General features: G+C 50.5%; 1 protein-coding gene and 1 long non-coding RNA gene across 3 annotated transcripts; one reads left to right on the forward strand and one right to left on the reverse strand.

The window, feature by feature from the left end:
- Positions 1-587: 587 nt before the first annotated feature.
- On the reverse strand, positions 588-21,220 carry KLHDC4 (kelch domain containing 4). Of its 2 annotated transcripts, XM_053987155.1 has the most exons (12): positions 21,069-21,220; positions 19,976-20,067; positions 19,104-19,182; positions 18,181-18,279; positions 15,875-16,011; positions 10,637-10,729; positions 10,141-10,300; positions 5,219-5,300; positions 3,318-3,526; positions 1,849-2,263; positions 1,319-1,438; positions 588-1,059 (listed from the first exon to the last, which is right to left on the reverse strand). In XM_053987155.1, exons 1-12 carry the CDS (start codon positions 21,165-21,167, stop codon positions 875-877), a joined length of 1,770 nt encoding a protein of 589 aa, XP_053843130.1. In that variant the 5' UTR covers positions 21,168-21,220; the 3' UTR covers positions 588-874. The 2 variants fall into 2 exon arrangements, with proteins under 2 accessions (XP_053843130.1, XP_053843129.1); XM_053987154.1 differs by lacking the exons at positions 18,181-18,279; positions 19,104-19,182; positions 19,976-20,067; positions 21,069-21,220 and adding an exon at positions 17,495-17,595.
- LOC128812643 (uncharacterized) lies at positions 7,624-9,893 on the forward strand. The gene is made up of 3 exons (XR_008438781.1): positions 7,624-8,106; positions 8,198-8,290; positions 8,871-9,893. It is a non-coding gene; the product is annotated as an uncharacterized LOC128812643 (long non-coding RNA).
- Positions 21,221-27,879: the final 6,659 nt, after the last annotated feature.

Here is a 27,879-nt window from a genome sequence, read left to right on the forward strand (position 1 = left end):
TGGGGATGGCCCTGCCACAGCAATACCCAGGGCACCTGGAATTCCCTGCACAAGGACAGCCAGTCCTGGTGGCACCTCCAGGCTTCACTTGGCTGCTGCAGCACACTCTTGGATCCCATCTGTCGTCCCCAAGGACACAGCACTGCTCTGCTGGCAAGGATGCCTCGAGGAGAGGGGCTGAAAAACAAATCCTGGGATCAGCCCACTCCTTCCCGGCCTCAGTGAGGTCTGCAGGTGGACATTTCACTGGGCATCAAGAGGTCACTTGCAGGACAACTGGGCCAACAGGGGGAAAAAGTGAACTGGGAGACTCCACAAAGGCAAAACTACAGTGAACAGGGAAAAGGAAGAGGTTTCTGTGAGTGCATCTCACAGGTAAGGCAGGGAAGGATTCCCAGGTTTTTCCAGGCATTTCAGAGCTGCTGGTGCACCCTCCACAGCCTGCAGATGTCACAGCAGGAACTGCAACCCCTCTTCCACACCAGGAGGAAAACAAGAACAAAAGCTGGGATGGGATTTACTGAGCAAAACAAGGTGATATAACCAAGTGAGTTTATTGTAGGAACACCTGGAGACACGTCCTGGGACCAGTGAACCATTGTCGTGAGCACAGTTTGTCTGGACAGACCCCAAACAACTTTGGAACAACAAAGTCAGTGTTGTACAGCCCAGAACAAGCAGAACAAGTGCTTGGACAGCAATCCTGTTCCTCAGGAGCCTCCCACAGCATTCCCAGGAGTACCAGCAGATCCAGAGCATCCATCCAGGATGGCCAGCCCAGAGCTGGGACAGGCTGGAGCCAGCATGGACATCAGGCTGAGCTCAGCAGGGCTGACCACTGCTCCCAGCACCTTCCTTCACTCCTGGAGCAGCCTCAGGACATCTGGATGGCATCTTCATAGAAAGTCTTGGCCATGGCATGAGCCACCTTGAGCACCTTCTTGTCCTTGGCCTCGGGGCCCATGTGGCTACGGGCCAGCCCGAGCCAGTACTGCTCTGTCCTGGCCAGGTACTGGGCCTGGGCCTCCCCAGGCTGCACTGCTGGGTGCTGCTGCTCCCCTGGGCAAAGAGAGGGACACAGAGAGGTCACACACAGCCCACCAGGGCCACACCAGCCAGGCCACGTGGGGCTGAATGTAACAGCCTGAAAATCTACCAGCAAGCAGGAAAAATTCTCTTTTATTCCAAGGAGCAATGTGTTAGGAAAGCTGCTTCTGCTGGAAAACTCACCTGGATGCAAGGGAGACCTTCCAGGCTGGCAGCAGAACCTGGCACTGCACTAAACCCCACTTTAGATTAGTATTTTATTAGTAATTACCTTCCTCATCTTCACTCTCCTCTTCAGAGCTCTCTTCTTCTTCCTCCCCTCCCTCTGCACCTTCCACATCATCATCCTCCTCTTCATCTGACTCTGACTCCTCCAGCCATTCCTGGGTTTCTTTGATGAGAAAGGAAAAAGAAGAGGGGTACAAAGAGAGAATGAGGGTACAAAGAGAGAATTAAGGTACAAAGAGATGACCCCAGGTAATGCCCCACATGCTCTGCAGGACCCAAGCCCTTCACTGCCCTGAGACAGTGGGGACAGGCAAGAGCAGCCCTGCTCCTTGGAGCAGTGGCACAGCAGGATTCCCAGGATGGCTCTGTTTACAGCTCTTGGATTTCCACGGGGCACAGCTGACTCTACAGTGACCCCAAAGCTCTGGACCACACAGGTAAGACACTTTTTCCTACCCAGGGAAAACCTCCACCCAAAGGCTCTCCACCACCCCCGAGGAAACCCCACAGTTGTTTTTTTTTTCCCCCAGTGTTGCTGAAGGCACAGGGAGAGCTCCCAGCAGCAGAGCTTACTTGGATCCATCTCCAGCAGCACCTTCCACTGCTCCATCCTGTGCAGGTCGATGCTGTGCAGGTCACTGAGGGTCACCTGGCGGTCGCCCACCTCGAACATGCCCCCGTACACGTAGAGGACCCCGTGCTTCACTGCCACCATGGCACTGGAGCGTGGGCACGGCTCCACTGGCTGGCCCAGGGCTCCATCTTCCTCCTCCTCCTCCTCCTCCTCCTCCGAGCCAGACCTGTCCTTGTCTTCTGCAGCTCCGGGGATCACCTGCTTGATGGTCATGACGGTGCCATCTTCAGCCACCACCTCCTTGACGATCTCCTGGGGGCCCTGGGGGGGTGGCAGCTGCAGCTCCTCCCCTCCAGCAGCCTCTGCCTCGGCCTGTCTGCCACGCCTGCGCTTCCTCCTCTCTGATTTTGGGCCCTGAGAACAGGAATTAAAGGAGATTTCGTGGGAATGGCGTGCAGTTCATACAGGCAGCACGGAGGGAAGGAACAATTCCTGGTTTTCATCACAATTCAGTCTCAAGTGATCAGTGCAATTCCTCCTACAGCATGAGCTTCTCCCAGCCTAAAACAAGGAACAGTGAAGATCCTGGAGAATTGCTTCCTCTGTTGAAAGAGGAGCAGCTCTCCTGCTCGCAGGTGCCACAAACACACAGAGGCCACTGTTCTGTGACAAAGGAAAGTAACCCATGATTTCCTGAAATCACAACAATTGCTGGGTGCTAAATTACAGCCCATTACCAGGCAGCACTCCAGGTCTTGGAAGAACTCTCTGAAAGGGCTGGAAAACAATCAGTTTGGGAAGTCTGAAGCAACCAGCTGAGTGGCTGTTTGCCTGTTATTATGGGATTGACTTCTCCATTTGGAGAACAAAGCCAGGAAGGGGCAGGGGGAAGGAGAAGCTGAACCAGGTTTGCACTTCTCTTGGCCTGTGAGAGTGGTTCAAACACAATCAAAGAGCTGAGCTGAGCTCTGAAGCTCTTGGAGACAAGGTTAATATTTAATCTCTTCTGGTAGCTCATCAGCACTGGGGAGAAAAGGGAGAGGTTTGATCCCAAAATCTTTTCACAGCAGCTTTGAATGAACTCCCCTCATGTCAGATTCATCTGGCCTGGAGAGAGCTTTCAGCAAAACACCAGAAATATGTTTTCAAGCTGCTTTGCTTCATTTTGCATTCCACAATAATGGGGCAGCCTGATTCCTGGAGGAGAGGGATTGCTCAGGTGCAGTGAGCTACCAGAAATACAGGATTCCTTCAAAGAGAGAAAAATCCTTGCTCCATCCCTGGAAATGTCCAAGGCCAGCTTGGAGCAACCTGGGCTCGTGGAAGGTGTCCCTGCCCATGGCAGGGGTGGAATGAGAGAATCTTTAGGTCCCTTCCCACCCAAACAATCTGTGAAACCTCAAAGAGGCCAAACCAGGCATAAAGGATGCGCCAGGTGATGAAATGACTGAATTATTTAACCCCAGACCTTGAGCTGTGCAGGGAACCAGCGGTTCTTCCCGATGTCATAGAAATAAATGTCATTGAAGAAGTCCCCCTCAATGCTCTCCTCCTCCTCCTCATCGTGCACCCCCCCAAAAAGGAGGCAGCGGTTGTTGGGAGCAGCAGCCACGGCAAAGCCAGACCTGGGGGTGGGTTTCACTCCAGAGGGGCTGAGGCGACTCCAGCTCCACCTGTCTGGAATGGAGAGAACAAATGTGAGCACCAGCAGAGGAGAATCCCGCTTGGTTCGTGTATTCCAAGGTCTCTCAGAATTCCAGCAAGGAAATCTGATGCCTTGTGAAGGCTCAGCTGGAACAGAGGCTGGGCAGAGCTACAGAATAAAGCAGGGATTGATTCAAACGATCTCCTCCATGGATCCACCCTGGGCAGCACCAGAGCCCAGCCAGGGCTGCACCCAAGAGGAACCAAAATGGTCCCAAAATGCACGAGCGCTCCCGGGGGCTCTCACTGGGATCAGCTCTGCTCCATTTGCACCTTGCAGTTCATTGTCCCATCCCAGCTTTAGCCCAGGCACTCCCATCCTGCTTGTTTTTCTCTCTCCAGCCCACACTGTTTGTGCTCCTGGGCCTGAGGTTTGGATCATTTGTCCTTGGTGCCCAGCTGGAGCAGGAATTGTTTTGTCTCCCTGCTCTGTGCAGAGAGCTCACCATCCCATAATATGGAGCTCAGAACTGCACTCTAAAGCAGCACAGAATGGGAAAAATAGAAAAGCTAGGTATCAATTCCAGGGCATCAATTCCATGCCCTGTTTTGGATATTTTCATGGCATCTTCAGGGTATTTCCAGAGCTTTCTGGAGCAAGGAGACTCTTGAAAGTGTCTGCACCTTTACTGTGGGGTGGAGTTCAGACAAGGCCTGATCAGATGCAGCCTTCAAGCACCAAAAAACATCCCTCAGTTATCCCATGGAGCCCTCCCACCTTCCATCAGCTCTCTCCACCTCTTCTGCCTGCACCGCTGCCTTACCCCCAAAATTAAACAGAGATCATCCCAAAAAGCCCCAACCAGGCTTTAAAAGAGGGCTCAGCAGCAGGACAAGACTTGTGCTCTATCCCTCTGCTTCTCTCCAATCCCTTCTACTCTGACTTCAGAGCAAATCCCTGAAATGCAGGCTGGGAGAAGCACTGCCAGGCCCTGTGCTTCTGAAGGAACTGCAATTCCAGCAAGATAAAACTATAAATAGGAATAATGCAAACAGGGCCTGGAGTCCAGACAGTGCTGGTGACCAACCCTCCTCCCCAAACCCCATCCCAGACAGTCAGGCTTGGAGTAATCAATCACAATTTTAACATTTTAGAAATTCAGCTCCAAAAAAATTGTCCCACTGCCTGAGTCAAGGAGAAAATCTCCTAAGGAAAGTGATGGAATTCCTATTCTAATCCAAGATAACCAAAGAGCCACCATGGATCAATCTGTCCCACAAGGATTGTACCCCATGGAATGGGCCCAGCCTGGAGCAGGGAAAGAGCTGAGTGATTCTCTCTGTCCTTATCTCAATCCATGTGAGTCCCCCACTGGATTTTCTCTCCCTTCTCCAGCTGAGGAGGGAGGGATGGAGCAGCTTTAACAGGTCCCTGGCATCCACCCAGGAATACTCCACCACAGGAGAATTCTGCAATCCCCAAGATTTTCTGTTGTGAACAGGAAAGTACTGATCAAAATGTCCCAGAAACAGGAATTTGGAAATGTTGTTTTAATTCCTTCCCACATACAAACTGAAAAAAAAAAAAAATCACTAAAATCTCTTTTCCTGAGCCAATACTGGGGCAGCACAAAGGTTATCACTGAGAGGGGAATTTGGCTCCAAGTTTTTTGATGTGTTATTCCAAGGAAGGGAGAGGATTTGCATTCCCAGGGCAGTGCTCACCTTCCTCCTTGCCTGCCCCTTCAGCCTTCAGCAGGAACATATCCGTGTGCAGGGTGCCTTTGTCCACATCCTTCTTGATCCTCTGCAGGGAAGGGAAACACAGGGATGCTCAGGGAAACACAGGGATGCTCAGGGAAAGGAAACACAGGGATGCTCAGGGAAAGGAAACACAGGGATGCTCAGGGAAGGGAAACACAAGGATGCTCAGGGAAGGGAAACACAGGGATGCTCAGGGAAAGGAAACACAGGGATGCTCAGGGAAGGGAAACACAGGGATGCTCAGGGAAACACAGGGATGCTCAGGGAAGGGAAACACAGGGATGCTCAGGGAAGGGAAACACAGGGATGCTCAGGAAAAGGAAACACAGGGATGCTCAGGGAAACACAGGGATGCTCAGGGAAGGGAAACACAGGGATGCTCAGGGAAGGGAAACACAGGGATGCTCAGGGAAACAGCTGCAGAGGCCAAATCACAGAGGGGATCCAACTGGAAATGCAAACACTGGGACTGGGCAAGGAGAGGCCCCTCTGGAGCACCAGGGAGCTCCAAACCATGGGATTCAAAGCTGGGATGGTCCCTGTGATGTGCCAGAATCCCTGCCTATGGCAGCAGGAAGGGCTCTCCAGGCTGCAGCACGGATTCCTGGGGATTTGTGGCTGTATGGAGACTATGGGATGCAAGAATTTTGGCACCAAGAGCAGAATAAATTGTCACAGGGGATTAAAACCAACTGGTTTGCAAATAAAAGAAGGGTGGGCAGCACTGAGGAAACAGAAGAGCCAAGGTCCTGCCTTTTACTCTGCCCAGACAGGACCAGGTGCTCTCAGGGGCTGATTTAACTCCTGCAAAAGGAGCAGATTCCCACTCCCCAGTGGGACATGACAACTTTCCAGGGCTTGCAAGGCCCTCTGGGATTCTGCCCTGCATGTTGAGCAGCTCTGACCTGCAATGACCTCACGTGGCCCACCCCTGTGAGCAGCCCAGGCTGTGGGTCCCTGTCACCCCCCCTGAGCCAGCAGAGGCAGAGGTGACAGCTCTGTCCCCCTGCAGCTGGCCATGTGGGGCCATTCAGCTTTGCCATGTGTCCCACACAGCCCTGAGCAACAGGTTCACCCTCCTAAACAGAAGCAGAAGCTCCACTCCCATCCCTGCAAAAGGCAGCAGCAAGGACAAGGTGAAAGCTCAGCAGAAGCCATGAAATGCCTTCATTTGATTTTCAGTGTGATTTCCCTGCTCCTCTCCCTGGAAGCTCTGGATTCCAGTGCTCATGGCAACAGCAGCATCCCAAGGCAGCTCTGTGCCACACCACCACAGGAGCTGTGTTAATAATGTCATTATCCAGCCATCCCTCATGCACAGCTTCCTTGTCATTCCCTTCCTCCTGGGATGAGGAACTGTGCTCCCAGGATGCCAGCAGTGCATCCCAGCAGTGCATCCCAGCCCTCAGGAAGATGAGCTTTATGGAGACTACAGGATACAGGAATTTTGGCACCCAGAGAAGAGAAATAAATTGTCACAGGGGATTAAAACCAACTGGGTCCAGCCCTCTCCTGCTGCACACCTGTACCTGGCAGGTTTTGTTGCTGCTGGTATCCAATTCCTGGGACTGGTGCTCAGTTCTTAGGGAGAAGAGAGGGGAGTGTGCTCCAGGCACTGCACAGCTCCACCCAGGTGAAGTGTGAGGAGCACAGCACTGCGTGAGAGGCAAGAGAGCAAACACAGGGAGAGCAGCTGGCTCCACAGCCATCCAAGCTGTGTGGAAAAACCACATTCCTTTCTCCTGAAAAGCTCCCTGTGGTAAACACGCTGCGTGTGCAACATGACAAAGCTCCCTGGGCTCAGGAAACCCTGATGAGGTGGAGTGGGAGTCAGGCTTTGTTGTCACAGGCACTTCCAGCTGCTGGAGAGATCCATCCCCTCCCAGCCAGGGCAAGTCAGCCCTGAGCAAATCATCCCATCACTCACAAGAGGTTCCTGCTCCCCCCTGTCCTTGGTGCTTTCCAGTTCCAGGTGTTTTGTTTTCCAGCACAAAACTGGCTGGGATATGCACAGTGGCCAGCCTGTGGTTTGCACATGCAGGCACAGTGGGGAGGTGCAAGAGCTTTACAGGCATCAGCTGAAAATTCCAACTCTGCTGCCAGACTGCAAAGGAATTGAGGCACAGAGAGCTTGAGAAGTGCAATCAGGATTCTCCACGTGCTAAAACTGCCTGATAGGAGACCGACAGTGTTCAAAAACATCCAAACAGCAAAAGTGTTCAGCAGGCAGAGCTACAGAGGGAACCAGTCCCACCAGACCTTACAATTCAGGCACTCCCACATCTCCCAGCAGAATCCACTTCAGCTTTGTGACAACTGGCACTAAAAAAAACCCCAAAACAACAACAAGATCCCCACACCCCAGCCATCTCTGGCATCCCAAAGCCCTGCCCACGTGGAACTCCAGCCTCCCCTGGCCTGTAGGCTGCACCTGCAAGGTGGAGCAGCAGCAGCTCCAGCCCCTCTGTTGCCTAGCAATGGAGAGGCCTCGGTGCTTCAGACAGCCCAAAATGCAGCTCGCTGCAGCAAGCCCCATCCCCAGCACAGGAAAAGGCTGAGGACATCTTTAGGATCAGCAGGAGAGCAGGTCTGAGCTCCTCTGGGCATTGTGAGGTCTGCTCTAGGCAGAGCTGGCAGCACCCACAACACCCCCTTCAGTAGGAGATGACAGAAATTGTCTTTTATCATCTCCAGGCTGCTGCTGAAACAGGAACAGAGACACTTTTGTGCTGAGAATCCTGCTCTTCAAAATATCTGGCACCAACATCTCAAGGCAGTCACACCCAGGGTTGGAAAGCTCCTTTTTCACCACTTGCAGCCTGGTTTGCTCAGGAAAATCCACAGCAAAGGTGTGTGGGGGACCAAGGTGCTGGCCCTGGCTCTGCAAGTCCTGCAGTGCCTCAGAAAGTCACTCCATCTTTTCTGCCTCTATTTCCCCAGCCAGGAAAGAGAATTTTAATCAGGTCCCATGAAGGGAATTCAGCCCTGGACTGACATGTTACTGAGAAGAGACTCTACACATCACTTCTGTAAGTTCAGGAAATCAAAGCAGGCCCCAAAACTCTCTTTCTGCCTTGCCAGCTCCCTGCCCATCACAGGACAGCAGCCCTGCCATGTCACCACCCTCCTCCAGCAATGTGACAGCCAAATTATGTCCCTATTCAAAAAGAAGAGCTATTTTGATTCTCCTCCCATATTCCCTTCAGAATTTCCCATCACAAGTGTGACTTAGTCCTGCCTCTCCTTGGAATATTCTGCATTTGATGAATGGTGCTTTGCTCAGGTCTTTGCCTGGTTTCAGATGTAGAAATTTCTTCAAACTCCCCAAAGTATCTTCATAGCAGCCCTGACTGGAGTATCTGCCCCTGTAACTGGAGACAAGGAATAAGTCCCCTCCTGTAGCTGCCCAATTCCAATTAAGCATTGTTTTCTCCATGTCTACCTTCTCCCAAGAGTATCCCAGGCAAACACATTTTCTGCACTTCAAAGCAAACCCAGACACTCAGCTCCACAATCAGCTCTAAGTGAAGACACAATGAGAATTAAATAGCCACACATTAACAGAATTGGGTCTCTCCTAGAGGGGCTATATCCTGCTGAATTTAATTTTCAGGAGCTGAAGGCTGCAGAGAAAATATTGTTCAGAGCTTTGGTCAGTTTGTGCCACAAAAGCAGAGCCTGGCAGGAATGGCCCATCAGAGAGAAGCACACAGAGCTCTCCACATGACAAAGGAAGGAGATTTTTAACATCTGTGAGAAATGTCTTGTTTTAATGGAATGTCTGCTTTGCCTTAATGGAGTGTCTGTTTTCCAAGCTGTTTTCCAAGCTGCAGAGAACTTCCCCCAGCTCCCATCCTTGCCCAGTGCCCTGCCAAAGGCTGAGGGCAGCTTTGCATTCCCCCAGCCCTTCTCCTTCACCTTCATCAGCTCACACCAACCCGGAGCAGCAGTGGAACAGAGCCAACTGGAAACACACGAGACTTTTACATTTCCATGGGGCACCTGGAGCCCAGCTGCTCCCAGGAGAGCTCCACACCTAGCAGAGCATGCAGGCTCCTGCTCCCTCCCCACCCTCAGGAGCGAGGACACAGCACAGGCAAGGGAAGAGGACAAAGCCCTTTCAGGTGGAGAAGGCTCTGTGTCGTTACTGCTGCTGAATCCAAGGCACATCTGATGAGGCAGAGCCCAAAGCTCAGGCCCTGAGGAGGCACAAATGCTTCTAAATATACAGAGAGACCAACTCCCTCCTCTCCCCTCTCCCTGCTTCCCTCCTTTGTTCATTTATTCCCCTCAGAAGAACAAGGCGTCCTCCTCCCCTGCTGCCTTTCCACGGGAGCAGCAGGATCTGGGGCCTCTGCCTGCATTCCCAACATGAAAAGCTTTTGCAGGAGCCTTCTGCTCAATGAAACACTTCCTTCCTGCTGCCCTGCATGGACACAGGGATACCTGCTCAGTGAGGAATGTGCTCTCTGGTATAAATTCCCAGGATTAACGGAGCAAGGAGCAGAGCTGAGGGAGCCTGGTGCTTGTCAAAAGTCTTTTTTGGCTTACTGAGTTTTCTCCCTCACCTCTGCCACTGATGGCACAAAATAAAAGTCTCCTGGCAACTGCTGCTTTTAACCTGCAAGTGCTGAAGCACAAAGGAATACCTGAGAATGCTTTAAGTTGCCAAAAAAGTGTCATTTCTCCCAGTTGCTTATTCCTCCCTCAGTGACATCAATTCCTTCTGTTGGATTAGAACAGCAGGGGAAATAGAGAAATCATCTGAACCAAGATTAGCCCCTCAATCAGCAGAACTGCATGAAAAGAAGGCACAAGGAGAAGATGCCTCTTTTGATTCCCAGCCTGTGGACAACACCTGCCTTAGCACAGATGTCCCCTACCTGTTTGGAGTAGCCCCCATAGATGATGATGTTGCCCTCGGGGGTGGGAGTCATTTGACAGCCAGACCTTGGAGCAGGCCCCATCCCTGCAGGAGCCAGCCTGCTCCAGGTGAAGGAGTCCAGGTTGAAGGCATACACATCGTTGTAGTAGATGAAATCTCTGCAAGAGAGCACATGGGCACAGCACATTTTGTGATGGGCACACTCAGGACAGGATAAAACAGCATTTCAGAGCTCTGCTCACAGCCCCCACTTCTACAAGACAAGGATCTGACAAGATTCAGAGGCCAAAAGTGCTGGAATGAGCTTTGGCTACAAGGATGGGCAGCTGCTTCAGTGCTACAATGATTTCTCCCACACCTGAAGACTTTAAATCAAGATCCCTTGTCTTTCTAACACAAAAATCCTCCCATCAACACCCAGATTTCTGTTACTGGTGAAATTTTGTTGCCTTTTTTAAGGAGGACTCAAACTCTCAGCCACTTCAGCAACCCACCTTGCACTCTCATGGAAACCTCCAAAGATGATCAGCTGCCTTTTGCACGCAACCATCCGATGGCCACTTCGTCCAGAGGGCCCTCCTGGTGCCCTGAAACACAAAGAAATTCCATTTATCAGCAAAATCCCCTGTCCTGGTAGTGCCTCAGGCCATTTTTCTTGAGGTTATTGGCAGCTGAGCTGGTTGAGCTCAGCCTCTCCTGGAAATGGGAACCATTGGGAACGTGGTTGCCTCAATCTGTGTCTGCTTTTCCCCAGGCCAGGATGGGTGCTCTTCCAGGAAATCTTGGGACTGCAGCACAGGCAGTTCTATTCCTAGAGATAAACCACCCTAACAGCACCCAGAGTCTTCTCAGTGATGACTCAGGAGCTGATTCTTCAGGAGAGTTTAATGAACAGCACTTCACAATTGCAGGGAAGACACTCCAAACCGAGATGCTTTCTCCAAGCACCAAGAGACAAAGCCTGGCTCTGACATCCCCCTCCCTCAGTGTCTCAGGAAATCAACAACACCTTCACTCATCCACCTGCAGTTTGGGTATGACACCAAACCAGTGAAAACACTTCATGAATTACCCAGATTTCCTCAAGAACAAAGGCACTGCAGCAAAACAAGTCATCATTATCATCATTATCCCACTGAAGGAGGGCAGGGATAGATGGGATGTTGGGAAAGAATTCTTGCTAGCACTGGTGCCCAGAGCAGCTGGGGCTGCCCCTGGATCCCTGAAGTGTCCAAGGTCAGGCTGGACAGGGCTTGGAGCACCCTGGGATGGTGGAAGGCGTCCCTGCCCATGGAGAGGGAGGAATGGGATGGGATTTAAGGTCCCTTCCAACCCAAACCATTCCGTGACTCTGTGACTCACTCAAAAGCAGCCACACATTCCTGTTCTGCTCTTCCATGCTTTCCTGACCTTTCAGTTAAATGTGCAGCTTCCATTTCCAGAAACAAGGAACACCCCCTCCATCTGTCCCATCCAAAAGGCTCCCGAGGAGCTGGGCAGGTGGACACCACCCCAACATGGATTCACCCTCCTTCCTCCACCTTCACCCCCAGCATCACATGAGAGACAACAAAAACAACCCCAACAACTTTCCAACACAGCCAACTCTAGGCCAAGGAGGGTTTGCTGTGTGTGTTCTCTGCCCCCAGGGATGAATCCATCCCATTTGCCCTCACTGAGGAGTCTCCTAAAGCTCCCAGCTGGCACCACTGAGCCCAGCAAGACTCCACCAACAGGCAGCCCTAAGGTGTGGAAGTGATTGCACAATCAGGGCCTAAATAAATAAAAGTTGAAAACAGCAGCAAAAGCTAAAGCCACAACCCCCTGGCCACACTTGTGGAGTGGCAGCAGGGAGCTGGGAACGTGGTGATGGATTTCTGTGGAGAGAGAAAATGAGGGCCCTTATTCACCATGGAAAATGACAACCTCACCCCGGTGATAATGAGAAACTCCACCAGAACAGCAGCGTTTGGGGAAGACTGAATTAATATTGATTGCTTGGACTCTTTATTCTAACTGAGAGGAGGTTTTTCCAAGCATTTACTGGATCTTTAAGTATCACCCTGCAGAACAGCACCTCTGGTATTAATTTCATCAAGACCTGAAATCATTATTTTCTCTTGCTGTAACAAAGCTCCCGTGTCATTACTCCAAAAGATGGCACTTTTTAAATCATCTTTTCATTTTTTTAAGGAGAGGATGAATTAAACCCAACATGAGCTCTAAAATCCTGTTCTCAGAGAATATCTTATGCCCTGTTTCTCAAACAGGTTTCCTCTGAGTTCAAAATCAATAAAAGTTTATTCACTGATGTGTTTTAATAAAGCTCCCACCAATGTAGATTTAACTCCAAGGCACAAATGGCAACGTCAGGCAGGACTGACAGTGATGCAGAACCTCATTCCCACTCCAGGAGAATCTTCCTGGAACTTGTTTCCCAAGCACAAACTCTTCCCTTTTACCTGTTTCAGTGCTCCTGGTCCCAAAGAAACATTTTGGAAATGGCTTCCCAGACGTTGTGATTAATGCTCTATTTCATGGGGTTGACACCAGAAGGCAGACATGTAGGAGGGAGCTGTAAATTCTCCAGACTTTTTTTAAAAATAGATGAAAAACTCTGGCTAAGGACTGGCTTTACACATGTACAGCAGGAGGCTGATCTGAGCTGTTCCATAAGGAATTTTCTTCTGCCTGTGGAGTTACTCTGGGACTTGTAGTAACAAACCAGAGCTGAATTCAGCCCCCAGATTCATGAATTACTTCTCCCAGTGGCTACAGGCTGCAGGAGTTGCCTCTTCATCCACAGGATGCTCAGGTGAAGCTTGGGAATGCTCAGTAATACTAAAAGTGGGGATGAAGAGAACATTCCATCACAGGGGCACTTGAGGACAGAGCACCTTTATCCTGCAGAGGAAGCTGAACTCAGGATTTGTGATGTTTTACACCAGTGGCACACACAAATTCTGTCCCCTCATGTCTGGACACTCAGTGGAAACAGAAAAGGGAAAACACAACGGGCACAGAGCCCAAAATTCTCAATTCCAACCCCTTGCAAAGTCAATCCACAGCTGTACACCTGCATCCTGATCTGCCAAAGAACAAACTCATTTCTGGGCTGACAACCTACTTGATTTACACCAAAACACCCTTTTCTTTAAGCACCTTCTACCTGGTGTGGCAGGACCTGATCTTTCTGGTGAGCAAGGAGAGGCATCCATCAGACCCAAACCCTGTGCTGGGCCATCCTCCACTGCAGGGACTGCTCCTGGTGAAACTGGGAAATTTACAGCACCACATCCCACCAAATCCTACAGGAAATACCACCAGCATTGCAGAATTTCAGTGAAGGGAGCTGCAGAGGAAGGATGTGGCAATTCCCAAGCACAAGCCCCAAGGATGCTCCCTGTCTTTCCCTGAGGGAGGGCACTGGGACTCACAGAGCTGACTGGGAATGTTCTCCCTAGGAAGGAATGAGGCAATTAGGTTAAAATATTGCTGCTCCAAGGCAGGGTAACAAACAGTTCATGGACTGAGGAAACCTCGTGCATCACACACACAAGATAAGGTGGCTGCACTAAGTCAAAGTCAGCTGCTGGCACGGCTTCTAACGGGCTGGGATTTGCTGGGTTTGGATCATCTTTGTGCATGCAAAATGCAAGGAAACACAGCTAAATCTTGCTAAATTTAGCAGCTTTTAACTCTGTCAAGCAGCCTGGCACCACTGTGCTCTGTGCTAGGAGAAAATGGAGCTGTACTTCTCCAGCACAGGGAAGTTTTCAGAGTTAGTCAAGCTTTTCTCTTCCCAAGTGTTTCAGAATCAAGCTCATGGCACCAGGATGGTTTGTGGCAGGAATTGTAGGCCAGGAAGGACAACATCATTGTCTGGAATCTGAGCTGGGGGGCTGGAATAACCAGATTTCCTAGAATTTCATGCTTTTATCACAGCAGGGTCATCTTGGACAAACCAACACATCAAACCCACCTGGAATGTGGCACTCATGATCCTTCCCATGGGAACAGAAACAGAAATTTTGCCTCTCTTGTCCAGACATTTCTTCATGAATAATTAATTACTTTATTATTCACACTAAAATTACATTTTCTAAACCCCACACTCATCTGTACCCTATGTCTGTCACCTGGCATTTATTCAGGTAACACTGGCAGCACACTGGATACATGGAATTATTCCTTGGTGTGTGTGAAGGCTCTTGGTACCAGGGATGGTTCCTCACCATGATCCCAACAAATGGGAAATGCTGAAAGGAGGAGAAGTGCAGCAGATGTCATGACCAGAGTTTTAAAAGAAGCAGGATAAAATCCCTTGTAGAAGCCAACAAATCACCTCTGCCCTTTCCTGCTCCCCTTTCCAAGCAGCCTCCTGACCAAGATGCTGTATGGAAAAAGCAAAGAGGCAGCAGAACTTGGATTTTTGTGCTCAGCCAGGTCAGCATTAAAATAAAGCCATTCCCTCCCTTTGCCTCATTAATGCAGCTCCAGGAGCAGCCCGAGGATGGGGAGGGGATGTACTTTGATTCCAACACTGGGAGCAGGGCATGGGTGTTCCCAAAATTCCAGCAGGGCTGAAGGACAGAGAGCCACTCAAACCAGGCAGGAAGCTCAAATGGAGTGGACTCCAAATTCCCACTTGTCAGGCACTATCAATGCTCCCACTTTGCAGGGAGAGGGAAAAAGGTGAGACAGGCACAGTGAGTCACTGTGTGACCTCGGGATGTCCATCCCTGCACAGCTCATCCCAAAGCAGCCTCAGCCACAGTGCAAGGAGAGGCAGGCACAGCTAACAGACCCCACACCCTCTAACAGGGTGAAAAGGGATCAGCCTGGACAGATTTGGTGTTCCCACCTGAAGGAAGAACACGGAGCTCCTAAGTGATCAAAAGCTGCTGCTTTTCTCAGTGCACTTTGAGGGTGATCTGGAGCTCCATCCAAAGCTTGTTCTGGGTACAAGACAATCCCAAATCCAAGAGGAAGCCAATGCCAAACTCAGACCCAAAGCCAATCTCCTGCCTTGGATGTCACTAGAACTCTCCTCTCATGCAAATACAAACAGGAGCAGCCAAAGCAAGGAGCCAAAGGTTAAAGAAACATCAACACAGGATTTTGGGCCAGATCCACTGAAAATATTTACACCTTCACTCCTGTCAAAAACTTTTGGCACCTGTTTCCTTTGACAGGCCTGAATGACTGGCTTGTTTATCCCAAGGAATCTCAAGGCAGCAAATGCCAGGAGTGAAGCTGGGTAGATAAAAATTGCCTTGTCCAGTGGTGTTAAAACTGGGAGATCCTTGCACTGGCCTTGCACATCCCCCACTGGAGGAGCCCAGGAAAACAGGGCACCAGTTCTGGACATCTGCACCTGCCAGGGTTGGGAACAGATACTCTTCCCTTCAGTTAAGCAACATCAAGGCACATCCACACCCCAAAAATCAGGTATGAAGTAAACCAGCTTTGGTCTCAACACACTTGGAACACATCTCTCATTTCCACTTCTTTCTGGAGGTGTCTTCTCCACCCCTTTGAGCACAGGCACCTCTGTATTTAAGGGAGAGCTGGGAAATCACAGCACTGAACCAGGAATCAAACTTGGATCACACTGGCACAGCTCCTCATGAGGCCAACACCAAAGAGTCACTGAACACCAGGATCTCAGGGATCAGAAATCCAAATTTCTTGGCAAAAGAATGGTCCAGACACGAGGGCCCAGCACTTACTTGATCTGCTCCCAGGTCTTGGTGGCCAAATGCAGGACCCAGAGATCTTTGTAGTGGTAGAACTGCTCCCCGTTGGGAGAGGCAAACTCCCCCCCGAAGATCCAGAGCTGCCCCCCAGCCGTGGGCACCACAGCTGCCTGCAGGACAAGGGAGAGCTGGGTCAGAGCATGATTCCAAACCAGGCACAGAGCTTCCCCTGTCAAACACACAGCTCCAAATGCCAGGGAACAGCAGCAGCTCTCTGGGGCTGAAGGAAGGAGAATTTGGATTAAAAGTGTTTAGCACATCTTCTCTAGAGCAAGGGAAAGCTGGCCTAGAAGCTGGGCTCTTCCCACCTCCTGTGGGAAGTTCAAAGTTCCCTAGGAAACATCTTGGGATTAATGTAACAAAAATTGTTCAACTCTCTCTGTTCAAAACCAAACAAAAGAAAGAAAACAAAACAAAACAAAACAAAAAAAATAGCAACCCCCCAAAAAATATCAAAATACAGAAGAAAAGAGGAAAGACTGTTACTGCTTTGATTGTGTCAAAGCAGAGAGGGTTTTTTTTTGGGTTTTTTTGGTTTGTTTGTTATTTGGTTTGGTTTGGTTGTTTTTTTTTTTTTTTTTGCACAGAGCAGCACCAAAACACCTCTGGCATGCAAGATGCCAATTAAAAGCAGGGAGAAGAGCAAGACTCCACTTCACTAAAGTTATCTGTGTTAGGACCAAGAAAGAAGGAAAGAATCCCAAGAAGGAAATGCTGGCTGTGCAAATTTCAATTTGTGTTTTCTTCAGGGTACCCATCACAGCTTAACATTGGGATAATGATCCCTTTCCTCTCAAGGCTTCATTCCCTGCCTGTCTCTCCCAAAAAAAAAAGATTTTTAGCCCCACACAGGACCATGCCCTGCTATAAACCAGCCCAAACATGAAATGATTAAGAAAGAAAATCCAGGGTGTGCGTTCAGGCAGCAGGATTTGTGGGAACATGAAGTTACCTGAACAAAGGGGATGTGTGCCTGAATTCCATGGGCATCCAGTGCTTAAAAGTTTAAAGGGAAGGTTTATGCAACAGCCTGCTCATACTTGTGGGTGAACTTTCCAAGAGCTGCCTTGAAATTCATGACAAAACCAAACCTTCTCCCTTGAACAACTGCCAAAACCTGCCCATAGCTCCTCTCACCTCAACTCCAACAGTGGATTGTGTGTCAGAGACCAGGGATGACAAATAAAACTAAAAGCATGCACCTGGCACCCACAGACACACTTCTATTTAACTCTGAGCTATGCATTAAATATAAAGCCACGAGGAAGACAAACCAGTCAGCTCATGAGGCTGAACTGCCTCCTGTGAAACCATAATTAATTATCAGACAGGAACACTGCTGAAGCAGGACTCCTCAATTTATTGTTGTTGCAATCCAGCTGCAGCTCCTGAGCTGCTCCCTTTGGATTGAGCTGCTCGACAGCCACCTGCTGGCTGCTGGAATGTGGCCTCTGAAACCAAGTTCTGTTTTAAACAACACAAAGTGGCCCAAAAATCAAGGCAGAATATTTCAAGGATACACAGCTCAGAGCAAGACTGGCACTTAGTAACATTACAAAGGGAAATAAACCTAACTGGGGTGCTGGGTCTTACCAGGGAGCTTTGGGATGGGTAGGAAAAGGACATTCACATCCTGTATGGCAGCTTTGGGAAGGCACCAGTCACCCACTGGCTGCAGCAGGTAAGAAAATCTATCAGCTGCTGAGGGCCAAAGACCTGCAAAAAATACAAGTCTCTGGTCCAGGTTCTACTGTGCAGGTGTTCACATAAAGTAAACAAACCCAAATTCCTCATCCTCACAAGCAGCCAGTGACCTGGATTTGCAGAGGTGGAGAAGAGCCCAAGTGCTCCCTGCTGGCAGCAGTGGCAGTGTCTGGGATGTTCATGGATGAGGGCTGTGGCCACGAAGGGAACAATGGACTTTGGTCAAATTCCAGTTTGAAAATTTGGGGGCCCCTGGGATTATGGATTTGAGCTGGTCCTTGCAGAATGCAGCAAAGAGAATTCATTTCTGAGGAAGAATCTCCCCCCTGGCTCTGCTTGAGTTCTGCCAAATCAACAGATACAACCCCAAATCTTCATTCCACACTGAACACTGCCAGAGGGCACCCAGAGACCAGAGCACCTTGGACAGAAAAGCTGAAGTGACACCACTGGCAGCCCATTAGGAGGAGAACAAACACAGTCAAGAAACCCTCAGGAGCTGAAAAAATTCAAACCCTCCTCCCAAATCACCTTCAGAAGAATCCCAGCTGCTGCTCTGGCAGCCAGAGCTTTACCTGGTGAGCACAACGCCTCGGGGGTGGGTTGGGGATGTCCAGTTTGGCCCAGCTGTTCTTCCTGATGTGGTAAATGTACAGGTCATTGTACAGGTAGGTCTGTGAGACAGGGAGAGGGAACAGCAGCTCAGCTCAGCCCAGCTCAGCTCAGCTCAGCACGGGGGATTTGGGGGGAAGATTGCAAAGCACAGCCTCCTCAGAGGGCAGGGAAGGAGGACAACGAGCTCCTGCACTGCACTGGGAGGCAGCAACTCTTCCAGCTGGGCTGGAATGTTCCTTCCCAAACCCTTGGGTGACAGCTTGAAATATGAGGACTTAAAAAGCTGGAGCTTAACACAGATGTTCAGGTAAAAGCTGCTCAGAGCAAAGAACAGCTCCAGGTGGTAAGAAAAAAAAAGCATAATTAGTTCAGCTCATCACACTGGGTAACTCTGAGGTGGCCAAATATCACTGCCAGGCTGGAGTTCTCCAGGAGCAAAATAACCACTTGCAACCTGCAGGAATTCAGGAAAAAGCATGTTCCTGAGTGCAATAATTTGCTGCTGCTCCCATCTCCAAGGCAGCCAGCAGCAAAGGTGCAGAAATATCTTGTTTTGAGAAGTGCAAGAGATTCTTCACTAGTTATCCCAAATGAGGGGCAGATATGGCTACAATTAAGTCTGGAGAAATTATGAAGCCCTGAAATATTGATGCTGAGACAATCACTCTGACTCCTTAATGGGTTCCAGCATGTCTCCTTCCTGCCAACTGCTCAGCCATGAGACAGAGCCATGGCAGAATTAAAAGGCTATTTTGCTCTCATTCAGGGACAAATACATATTTTATGACTCTGCCTTGAATTTCCCTTCAAATGAGACCCGTGCAAATTACAGGAAAAGGAGGGAGGGGGGAGATAAAGAAGAAGAAAATGAAGTATACATTACTTTTTGGCCATTGAAATATTCACCTCCAAAAAGGATCAGCTCGTCTCTCTCAGGGTGAGCACAAAAGGAGCAGTTCAGCCTGAAAGAAAAGAGGATGGGGGAAAAAAAAAAAAAGTGAAAGTAGTCCTTAAAACCCTGAATCTTGGAGCCTTTAACTGAGGCACCAGCACCTCTGCCCTCCAGCCTCAAAGGTCTCTCCATCATCTGCCAAATTACCCTGCTGTGATGGTCACCCCAGGGCGAAAAACTTCTCCAAAGTAATTAATTTCTTCCAAAACTTCCAGCAAGATGAATGGGGCACTGTCTGAGAGGCTCTCCTATTTCAGGAGCACACGTTACTCTGTGATTTAACTCCCCCTTTGACGTGAGCTCCTGAATTTTAATGCTGGTGTGACAGGAACAAAAATGACTTTTATGAGGGCACAGAACTCTGGGCTGTCTCCTCTCCATTTATCTGTGTCATTATTCTGCACTTGCTGCTGGTCACTGCTCTCCTGAACACCCCAAGTTTGTGAACCCCACTTAACAAAGTGGTTTTTACCTCATGACACATCCCTTTGCCTCTGAATTCCCTTCAGCCCTCTAGTCCAAACCCAAAACTCCCTCTTCACTTTCATTTTCCCTCAAAGCCCTGAAATCTAACCCTGCTTTGCCTCTTTTGTGCTATGTGATGGTTAAAAAATGGATTTTGATGCCCAAAACCAGGCTTTTGGTCTCCTTTTAACCATGAACTCAGTATTCCAGGTGTTTCATAACTCCAGATATCACCTATACCTTCCACTCTTGGGAAATAACTTTACATAAATAAATTATATTAAAAGCACCCCCAGCTGCTCTACAAGTGGCAGCCAAAGCCTCACACAAGCTCTCACCTGGGGGAGGGGGGTGGGCAGGATGACTCAATTACTTGGGTCTTTTTAGCATCCAAACTCTGGAATTCTGCTATCAGGGCTTCAAGATCCTCCTGGAAAGAAAAGGCCAGACATGAGCAGCTTGACATGCAGAGAAACCAGCACTCACTCCCACAGTTTCCTTTTATTTAGAGAAAAAAAAAAAATAACTGCCCAGATATAACTGGAAACTCTTTTATATCCACAGAAACCTCATGCATCTTTATTCCCTTTCAACTTCACTCAGTTAAAACCAAAATCTGGCCCCCAAAACTGCTGACAGACCAAGGGCAGGAGCAGGATTGCAGCAATGTGAGGTTCTGAGCCAGGGTCTCTCCCACCACTCCACTTCAGGTCACTTTGCTGAAGGTGTGCTCCAAGCAGAGATTTCCATAGCCTGGGAATTCTGCAGCATGGAATCAGCTCTCCCTGCAGCCAGGAGACTCCAAAGGGGCACCTTCCAAGCCTTGGAGCTTTAAATTAGGCCATTAACAGCACATTTTACCAGGGAAAAGTCACTGCTTTGAGGTTTAAACACAAGCAGCCCCTCTAGGAGTGGGAGAAACCAAGGTTCTCATTTGCTTTTAGGACCAGGACAAAAGGATGAAGGGGATGGAAAGCAAGAAGGAGCCTTAAACTGTGCTTTCCTCTCCTTTTTTACACCTGCTGTCACACACAAGGGACTGGAGGGGATTTAAGCAAGATTCTGCTTGGAATCGGAGAATGAGAGACCTTAAATCTCACCCTCGGGCAGGGGTGAGATTCCACCATCCCAACTTGCTCCAAGCTCCATCCAACCTGGCCTGGGACACTTCAGGGATCCCGGGGCATCCCTGAAATCCAACTTCAAGGAGGTTTGGACAAAGCTCTCAGGCACACGGTGGGGTTGCTGTGGTATCTCCGCAGGGCCGGCAGCCGGACCGGATGATCCATGCGGGTCTCTTCCAACCCATCACATGCTTCGCTTTCCCTGGGCAGCCCAGGTTCCCTTTGGATTCGCTCTTTTGCTCCCAGCGCTGTCCTCAAGCTTCCCCTGCCCCCAGAGCGGCCCCGCGCCCTCCCTGGCGCCCGTCACCTCCTCCTTCTTGGCTCTGCGCGACACCTTCTTCTCCATCTTCGCCAGCGTCTTCTCGGCGCCTTTCCCCTTCTTGTCGCGCTTCCCCTTCTTCCCCATGGCGGCGGCGCCGGGATACGCCGGGATCACAGCGCGACGGGGCCGGGATACGCCGGGATCACAGCGGGAGCACACCGGGACGGGGCCGGGACGAGATCACAGCGGGATCACACCGAGATACCCCGGGATCACCCCAGGATTCCAGCGGGATCACACCGAGATACCCCGGGATCACCCCGCGATTCCAGCGGGAATCACACCGAGATACCCCGGGATCACCCCGCGATTCCAGCGGGATCCCACCGAGATACCCCGGGATCACCCCGCGATTCCAGCGGGATCACACCGAGATACCCCGGGATCACCCCGCGATTCCAGCGGGATCAGAGCGCGACGGGGCCGGGATACCCCGGGATCACGTCGGGATCACAACGGGACGGGCCGGGATACCCCGGGACCACACTGGGATATCCCGGGATTGCAGCGGGATCACGCCGGGCCGGGATATCCCGGGATACTCCGGAAGGCGCCGGGACGGGGCCGCTCCCTGTGCCGGCTCGCAGCATCCCCTGCCGGCCCGGAGGACTGATGGCGGCCGCCCGCCCTCAGGGAGCGCTGCGGGAGCCCCGCGGGCCGCGGCCGCTGCGAGCCGGCGTTAGGAGCCCCGCAGCGCCGGGGAAAGGGGTTAATGCAGCTCCGCACACCGGCCGGCACAGCCCTGGCACGGCTCGGACACGGTGGGGTTGATGCCCGCCCTGAGGAGAACGCGGAGCCCACAAAATGGCCCCCTCCCCTCACACAAAATGGCCCCCCCTCAGGGGAGGGGAGGCGAGGACGCGTCTCGAGGCGGGAGTCAGGCTCTGTTCGGCGGGACAGGAACAGGACAAACAGCAATGGCTGTGAACTAAACCACCATTTCCACCTCAGCCTGAGGGTGGCAGAGCACTGGCACAGCAGGGAGGTCATGGAGTCTCCATCTCCGGAGCCATTCCAAGCCCACATGAACGCGTTCCTGTGTCACCTGCTCCAGTTGGCCCTGCCTTGGGCTGGATGATCTCCACAGGTCCCCTCCAACCCTAAATATGATTCTGTGATTAGGAGGAATTTCTTCACAGAAAGGGTGGTTAAACATTGGCAGGGCTGCCCAGGGAGGTTTGGAGTCCCCATCCCTGGAGGTGACCAAGGAATTCCTGGATGTGGCACTCAGTGCTCTGGGCTGGGGACAAACTGGGGATCAGTCACTGGTTGGATTCGATGACCCTGGAGCTCTTTTCCAACCTGAATGATCCTGAGATTCTGTAATTCCATCACCTGAGACACGAGCCAGGCCTGGGGGAGGCCCCGTGAGGAAATAAAATAAAATTAAATGAAACCACAGGCAGAATTCCCCAGGGATTGGGGTACTGTGAAAATGTTTTCATTTCCAGCTGCAGACCTTTGGGAATGGGGTTTATCCAGGCCACTGTCCAAATCCTGAGTTCTTGGAGAGACAAAAGAAGTACAGGCACTGTCAGGCGATGCCAGGCAGCTGCTTTTTTCCCTCAGCGGTGGAGAAGGAATAATGATGATTTATGTGGTATTTCACACAGAAATGCTGAGCCCGGGGAAAAAATCCTGGGAAACACCAACTTTGAACACCTAAGGGTGTAAATAGGGGTTGAAATGCATCTTTTAGCTACGAGTTCATCTCACTGTGCATCAAAATCGCCACTGTGATTGTTTCTTGTGGAGCAGAAGGAATAAAATCATTCTATTTTTCACTGAATTCCCACAAAACCCCTCATTTCCTGGAAGCAGGGGGGTTTTCACCACTCCAAACCAGCGAGGATCTCCACTGAGGTACAGTTCAACACCCACTGAATTATCTAAAACATCCAGCACGTGCCATGGAATTGCAGGATGGATCCTTTGCTGTGAACATCCACCTACTCTTAAACCTGGGATCAGAGAAAAACACAGCCCTGGGGCACGGAGGGAAGAGCTGGGAAAGTTATTTTAAGGTTGCAGACAATGCACACCATGAGCAGCACTTTGTTTTTCTGTTTGTTCTGAAAACATTGCGGTTCCAGCTCGAGCTGCGGCGTGTCCGTGTTTATGTGCAGGAAGGGGAACAGAAACTATGGAGGCACCGGGGATGGGACAATTGCAATTCCCAGATGTGGGAGCTCTGCCGAGTTCCCTGGCGCTGCAAACGGGCTCGGAAGTTTCCCCGCTGCTCCTTGGGCTTCAACCTCAAAGAGACATCAGCGTGTGAAAACACATCCCCCTCCTGGTGTCTACAGGTCAACAATTCCTCTGGGTCCACATCTTCCAGCACTTTTCAGGGAGGCTTTGAAATGAAAAAGCTGCATTTTTAGGAAATTAACCCTCAAAGTCTTCACCTGCTGAGGGAGCGAGAAGTTTTGCACCTCCCGCACACCCAGCTCCACTCGCCTCCTTTTGCTGCTTCATCATTCACGGTTATTTCCATAAGCTCAGGGGTTCTCTGAGCTCAGATTGCTTTCTCACCCCTTTATTTTCCATGTTTCTGGTGCAGTTTGGGATGCGTGGGGTCATTCGGAGCTGGCTCCCATGTGAGGCAGGACATTGCTGGTGTGAGTTCCCTGATCTCTTGAACTCCCCAGTCCGGCTTCTCACGGGGGATGTGAGAAAGGAGGATGGGGGGGACAACCAAAGCTCTGTGCTGCACATCTGAAAATGCAAAGCACAACAGGAGCATGAAACAGGGCAGGAATTCCTCAGGGAATTCAGCCCTGCTCCACTATTGAGCAGTTGCTGTGCCCACAATGGTGACTTCAGGGATGAGTCTTCCTCAGAAGGTCGACGGTAAAGATGAGACTGAAGACCTGAGAGCACCAACCTGCCCTAAAACATCAATTTAAAACTCCAGCATTCACTCAGGTGAGCTCTTTCCACAAGCTTCCCATCAGCCAGGATGGGAAAGGCCACTCCACGTTCCCAGAGTCTCACCAACACCTGCACACAGCTGGCAGACAGCTGTGGCTCCGAGCTGGGGCACACACACACACAGAGCTCCCACGCCCAGATGTCCCACGCTTGCCTCTGCTGTGTCTCAGGTTTGGTCCCTGCTTTGTTTGGAGGAACATAAGCTGCACTTTGGCTGTGTTTGCACATTTCGTGCTCTGAAGTCGTCCTGTGCTGTTGTCTCTGGCAGCCCCTCTCCAGCTCTGACCTATACAAAGCCCACGTGGGTCGACTTTGTTATTTTTTTATAGTCTGGAATATGCTCATTCAACAGGATGGTAAATCCAGCTGTATCAGCAAAGTAAAGAATAACAGGCATGAGAGCCTCAGAAAAGGCTCAAAAGCTTTTTCCCACAAGTCTTCTTTGTGCTCTAACACTTGATTTATTTTTCCCTTGTTAATGCTTTCTGAAGCCAGTAGCAAGGAAGGAATTAATGCCACAGATTAGGCAGGAGGACATGCTGACAGCACAGGAACTAAATCAACCAAAAAAGCATTGCAATGGTTGGAATTGCTGGTGTTGGAGAGCTCTGCCTCTGTCTGTATGGAAAAAAGAGAATAAATATAAGCCCTGCATACAGGGAAAGCTGTGAGGTGCTGATGGGGAGCATTTTATAGAATCATGGAATGGTTTTGTTAGAAGAAAAAAAACCCATCCCATCCCACTCCCTGCCATGGCCAGGGACACCTTCCACTATCCCAGGCTGCTCCAAGCCCTGTCCAGCCTGGCCTTGGACACCTCCAGGGATGGGGAGTCAAATGCTGGTGGATGCACCGCAGTGGGAATGGGGAGCACTGCCAGGGAACACAGGGCTGTCAGAGAAGTTCAGCAGAGCCAGGGCTCCGAGTGCCCTGGGACACGCCAGCGTGCCCAGGAAAAAATGATTTTCTTTCACTGCTGTGTGGTGAAAAACCCAGAAAATCATGGAATCATTAAGGCTGGAGCAGGCCTTTAAGATCATCAAAGCAGCACCACATTCACTACCAGCCATGTCCCCAGGTGCCACATCAACGTGGTTTTTACACAATTCCAGGTATAAGGACTCCAGCACTGCCCAGGGCAGTCTGTGCCAGGGCTTGACAACCCCTTCCCTGAAAAGATGTTCCCAGTATCCAGTCTAAGCCTCCCCTGGCAAATCCTGAGGTCATTTCCTCTCATCCTGTTGCTGGAAGCAGCTTCATGCAGGAAAACTTCACAAAATGAATCAAAATAACCTTTGGTCTCCAGGCTCAGGCTGCAATTTTCCTCCTCCACATAGATAAAATAGGGAGAAATCCACCCAAAATATGCCCTCCAGACTTTGTGGACAGCCAGTCAGTCATCTCCAAAGGCAGATCCAGTTGAGGGACAAAGGTATGTCCATAACCAGGGCTCACTTTGAAAAAAGTTGGGAATTCTTGGTTTTCCTCCTGGCTGTGCTGGCAGTCCAGCAGAGGCCCCTCATTCCCTGCTTATGCTGGAGAACCTGGAGCTGGACTGGGAGCTGGCAGGTGGCTGCTGCTCCATTCAAGGCTCATTTATAACCAGGAGCTGATAAAATCTCCCAGCCATTGAATGGGCTTCCTGGATTTTCTGTTTGGAAATCGGTGCTTTAATATCTGGAGAACAGAGGAAGCCAAGGAAGGCAGAGGCTTCCCTTGAGGGAAGTACAAAGCGTGGCTCTCTCCAGATACACATCCCAAGGGACTTCCATCTAAGTCCATCAGCAAAGTGCCAGGCTTGAGGCCAAAAATTCCCCGTGAAGCTGTGAAAGCCCTTACTTCTGCCATTCCAGTAGGATTTCCTTGGGGTTTCTGCACTTTTTGAGAGGAAAATTGGAGCAAATAAATAAGAATGTCAGAGCAAAGGAGCTGGAGACTCCCCCCTCTCTGATCTCTGGTTGTAACTGGTTATGGATTGGGGGAAATACAGAATTTCTGATTTGAGTAAAGCCCTGTCTCTGACTGTGCTGCATGGACTGTGCCAGAGCATGGAGATTGTGGGATTATTTCAGCTGTTCACCAGGAGCAGCTGCCACATGAGAGGGTTCTGCTCCCACTGTTCACTGATTTATCCCCACCCTCTAAAGCACCCAAATCCCAAACTTCCCCTCAGGAAAAGGCTCTGGTGACTCAATCCCAGCACACGTGTGTGCTCACACCTGAGTAAGCACAGGAGGAGGAATGGCTGTTTCCATTCTACTCCAGCCAAACTTCCTCGTGGAGCAGCCAAATTTCTCTGCATGTGTCAGTGCCCTCCTTTGCTTGTCCTGTGTCAGACACCAGGGGTTGCAGCAGGGCTTTGGTGCCGTTGTTTCATCACAGCAGCTTTGGTGGGGGTGTTTCGGGTGTGTCGTGGTGTCACTGAGCTGTGATGGGATTTACCAGCCCAGAACCGAAGCTACTCCTGATTGAAATGCTCCAGCAGCTGCTCCCAAAGGCTCTGTCCAGCTCTTGTCACATTTTCCAGGACACTGACCCCCATCAATCTGCTCCTGCCGTGTGCCTGCACCACAGCAGTGATGAGAAAGCAGAAATCTTACACTGTCTTTATGTCTGTCCCGGATCTTCTTTAATTAGGCTGGTGAACCATTAATTAGGCTACCTAAGCTGCTTTAGAGATGCTTAATCTTCCTGGGCAAGCAGGACTCACAATATCAGGGATGGATCCAGCTGACACCAGCTGAAACTGCTTTTCCTTACCTGTCACCAGCCTTGTTTTGCTCTATTCCCAATTTGCTGATGAACAAGTTTTGATATTTTTCCACTCATTTATGTCCCAGGCTGACCCAGAAGCACTTCAGTGTCAGTGTCATTACACAGGTCCCTGGCTCACCTGGGGTGAGGGGTTTGTAGGGGCACAACTTGGGGCTCAACCCCGTATCTCTGAACCCACTCTGAGATTTCTAAAGAGATAATTGAGTGAACCTGAGAGAAACGAAGTGAGTAAAAGGAAACCCCAGAAAATCGGGGTGAGCCAGTAAGATCATATTGCTCAGAGAACAAAGCGGCCAATAATACCTTAAAATCCACTGCCCTTGTGCAAAGGACCATTTTTTCCTCACCAGTATTCAAATTCGGAGTCTGATGCAACCCGGGCTGGAGTGGAGTCAGGCTGCAGTGGCTGCGGAGCCCCACGAGGTGTCAGCGCCAGTGCAGCCCCGCTGCTGCTGCTGCTGCTGCAACACCCACCCCAGCCTTGCATCAGCTCCGAGCAGGGCTGGGCATTCAGGGATGCGGATATCCCCTGGATTCAGGGATATCCCCTGGATTCAGGGATGTGGATATCCCCTGGATTCAGGGATATCCCCTGGATTCAGGGATGTGGATATCCCCTGGATTCAGGAATGGGGATATCCCCTGGATTCAGGGATGTGGATATCCCCTGGATTCAGGGATATCCCCTGGATTCAGGGATGTGGATATCCCCTGGATTCAGGAATGGGGATATCCCCTGGATTCAGGGATGTGGATATCCCCTGGATTCAGGAATGGGGATATCCCCTGGATTCAGGGATATCCTCTGGATTCAGGGATGTAGATATCCCCTGGATTCAGGGATATCCCCTGGATTCAGGGATGTGGATATCCCCTGGATTCAGGAATGGGGATATCCCCTGGATTCAGGGATATCCTCTGGATTCAGGGATGTAGATATCCCCTGGATTCAGGGATATCCCCTGGATTCAGGGATGTGGATATCCCTGGATTCAGGAATGGGGATATCCCCTGGATTCAGGGATGTGGATATCCCCTGGATTCAGGAATGGGGATATCCCCTGGATTCAGGGATGTGGATATCCCTGGA

The sequence above is a fragment of the Vidua macroura genome, chromosome 11 (assembly GCF_024509145.1).
Source record: "Vidua macroura isolate BioBank_ID:100142 chromosome 11, ASM2450914v1, whole genome shotgun sequence".
In the NCBI taxonomy this organism is placed as follows: domain Eukaryota; kingdom Metazoa; phylum Chordata; class Aves; order Passeriformes; family Viduidae; genus Vidua; species Vidua macroura.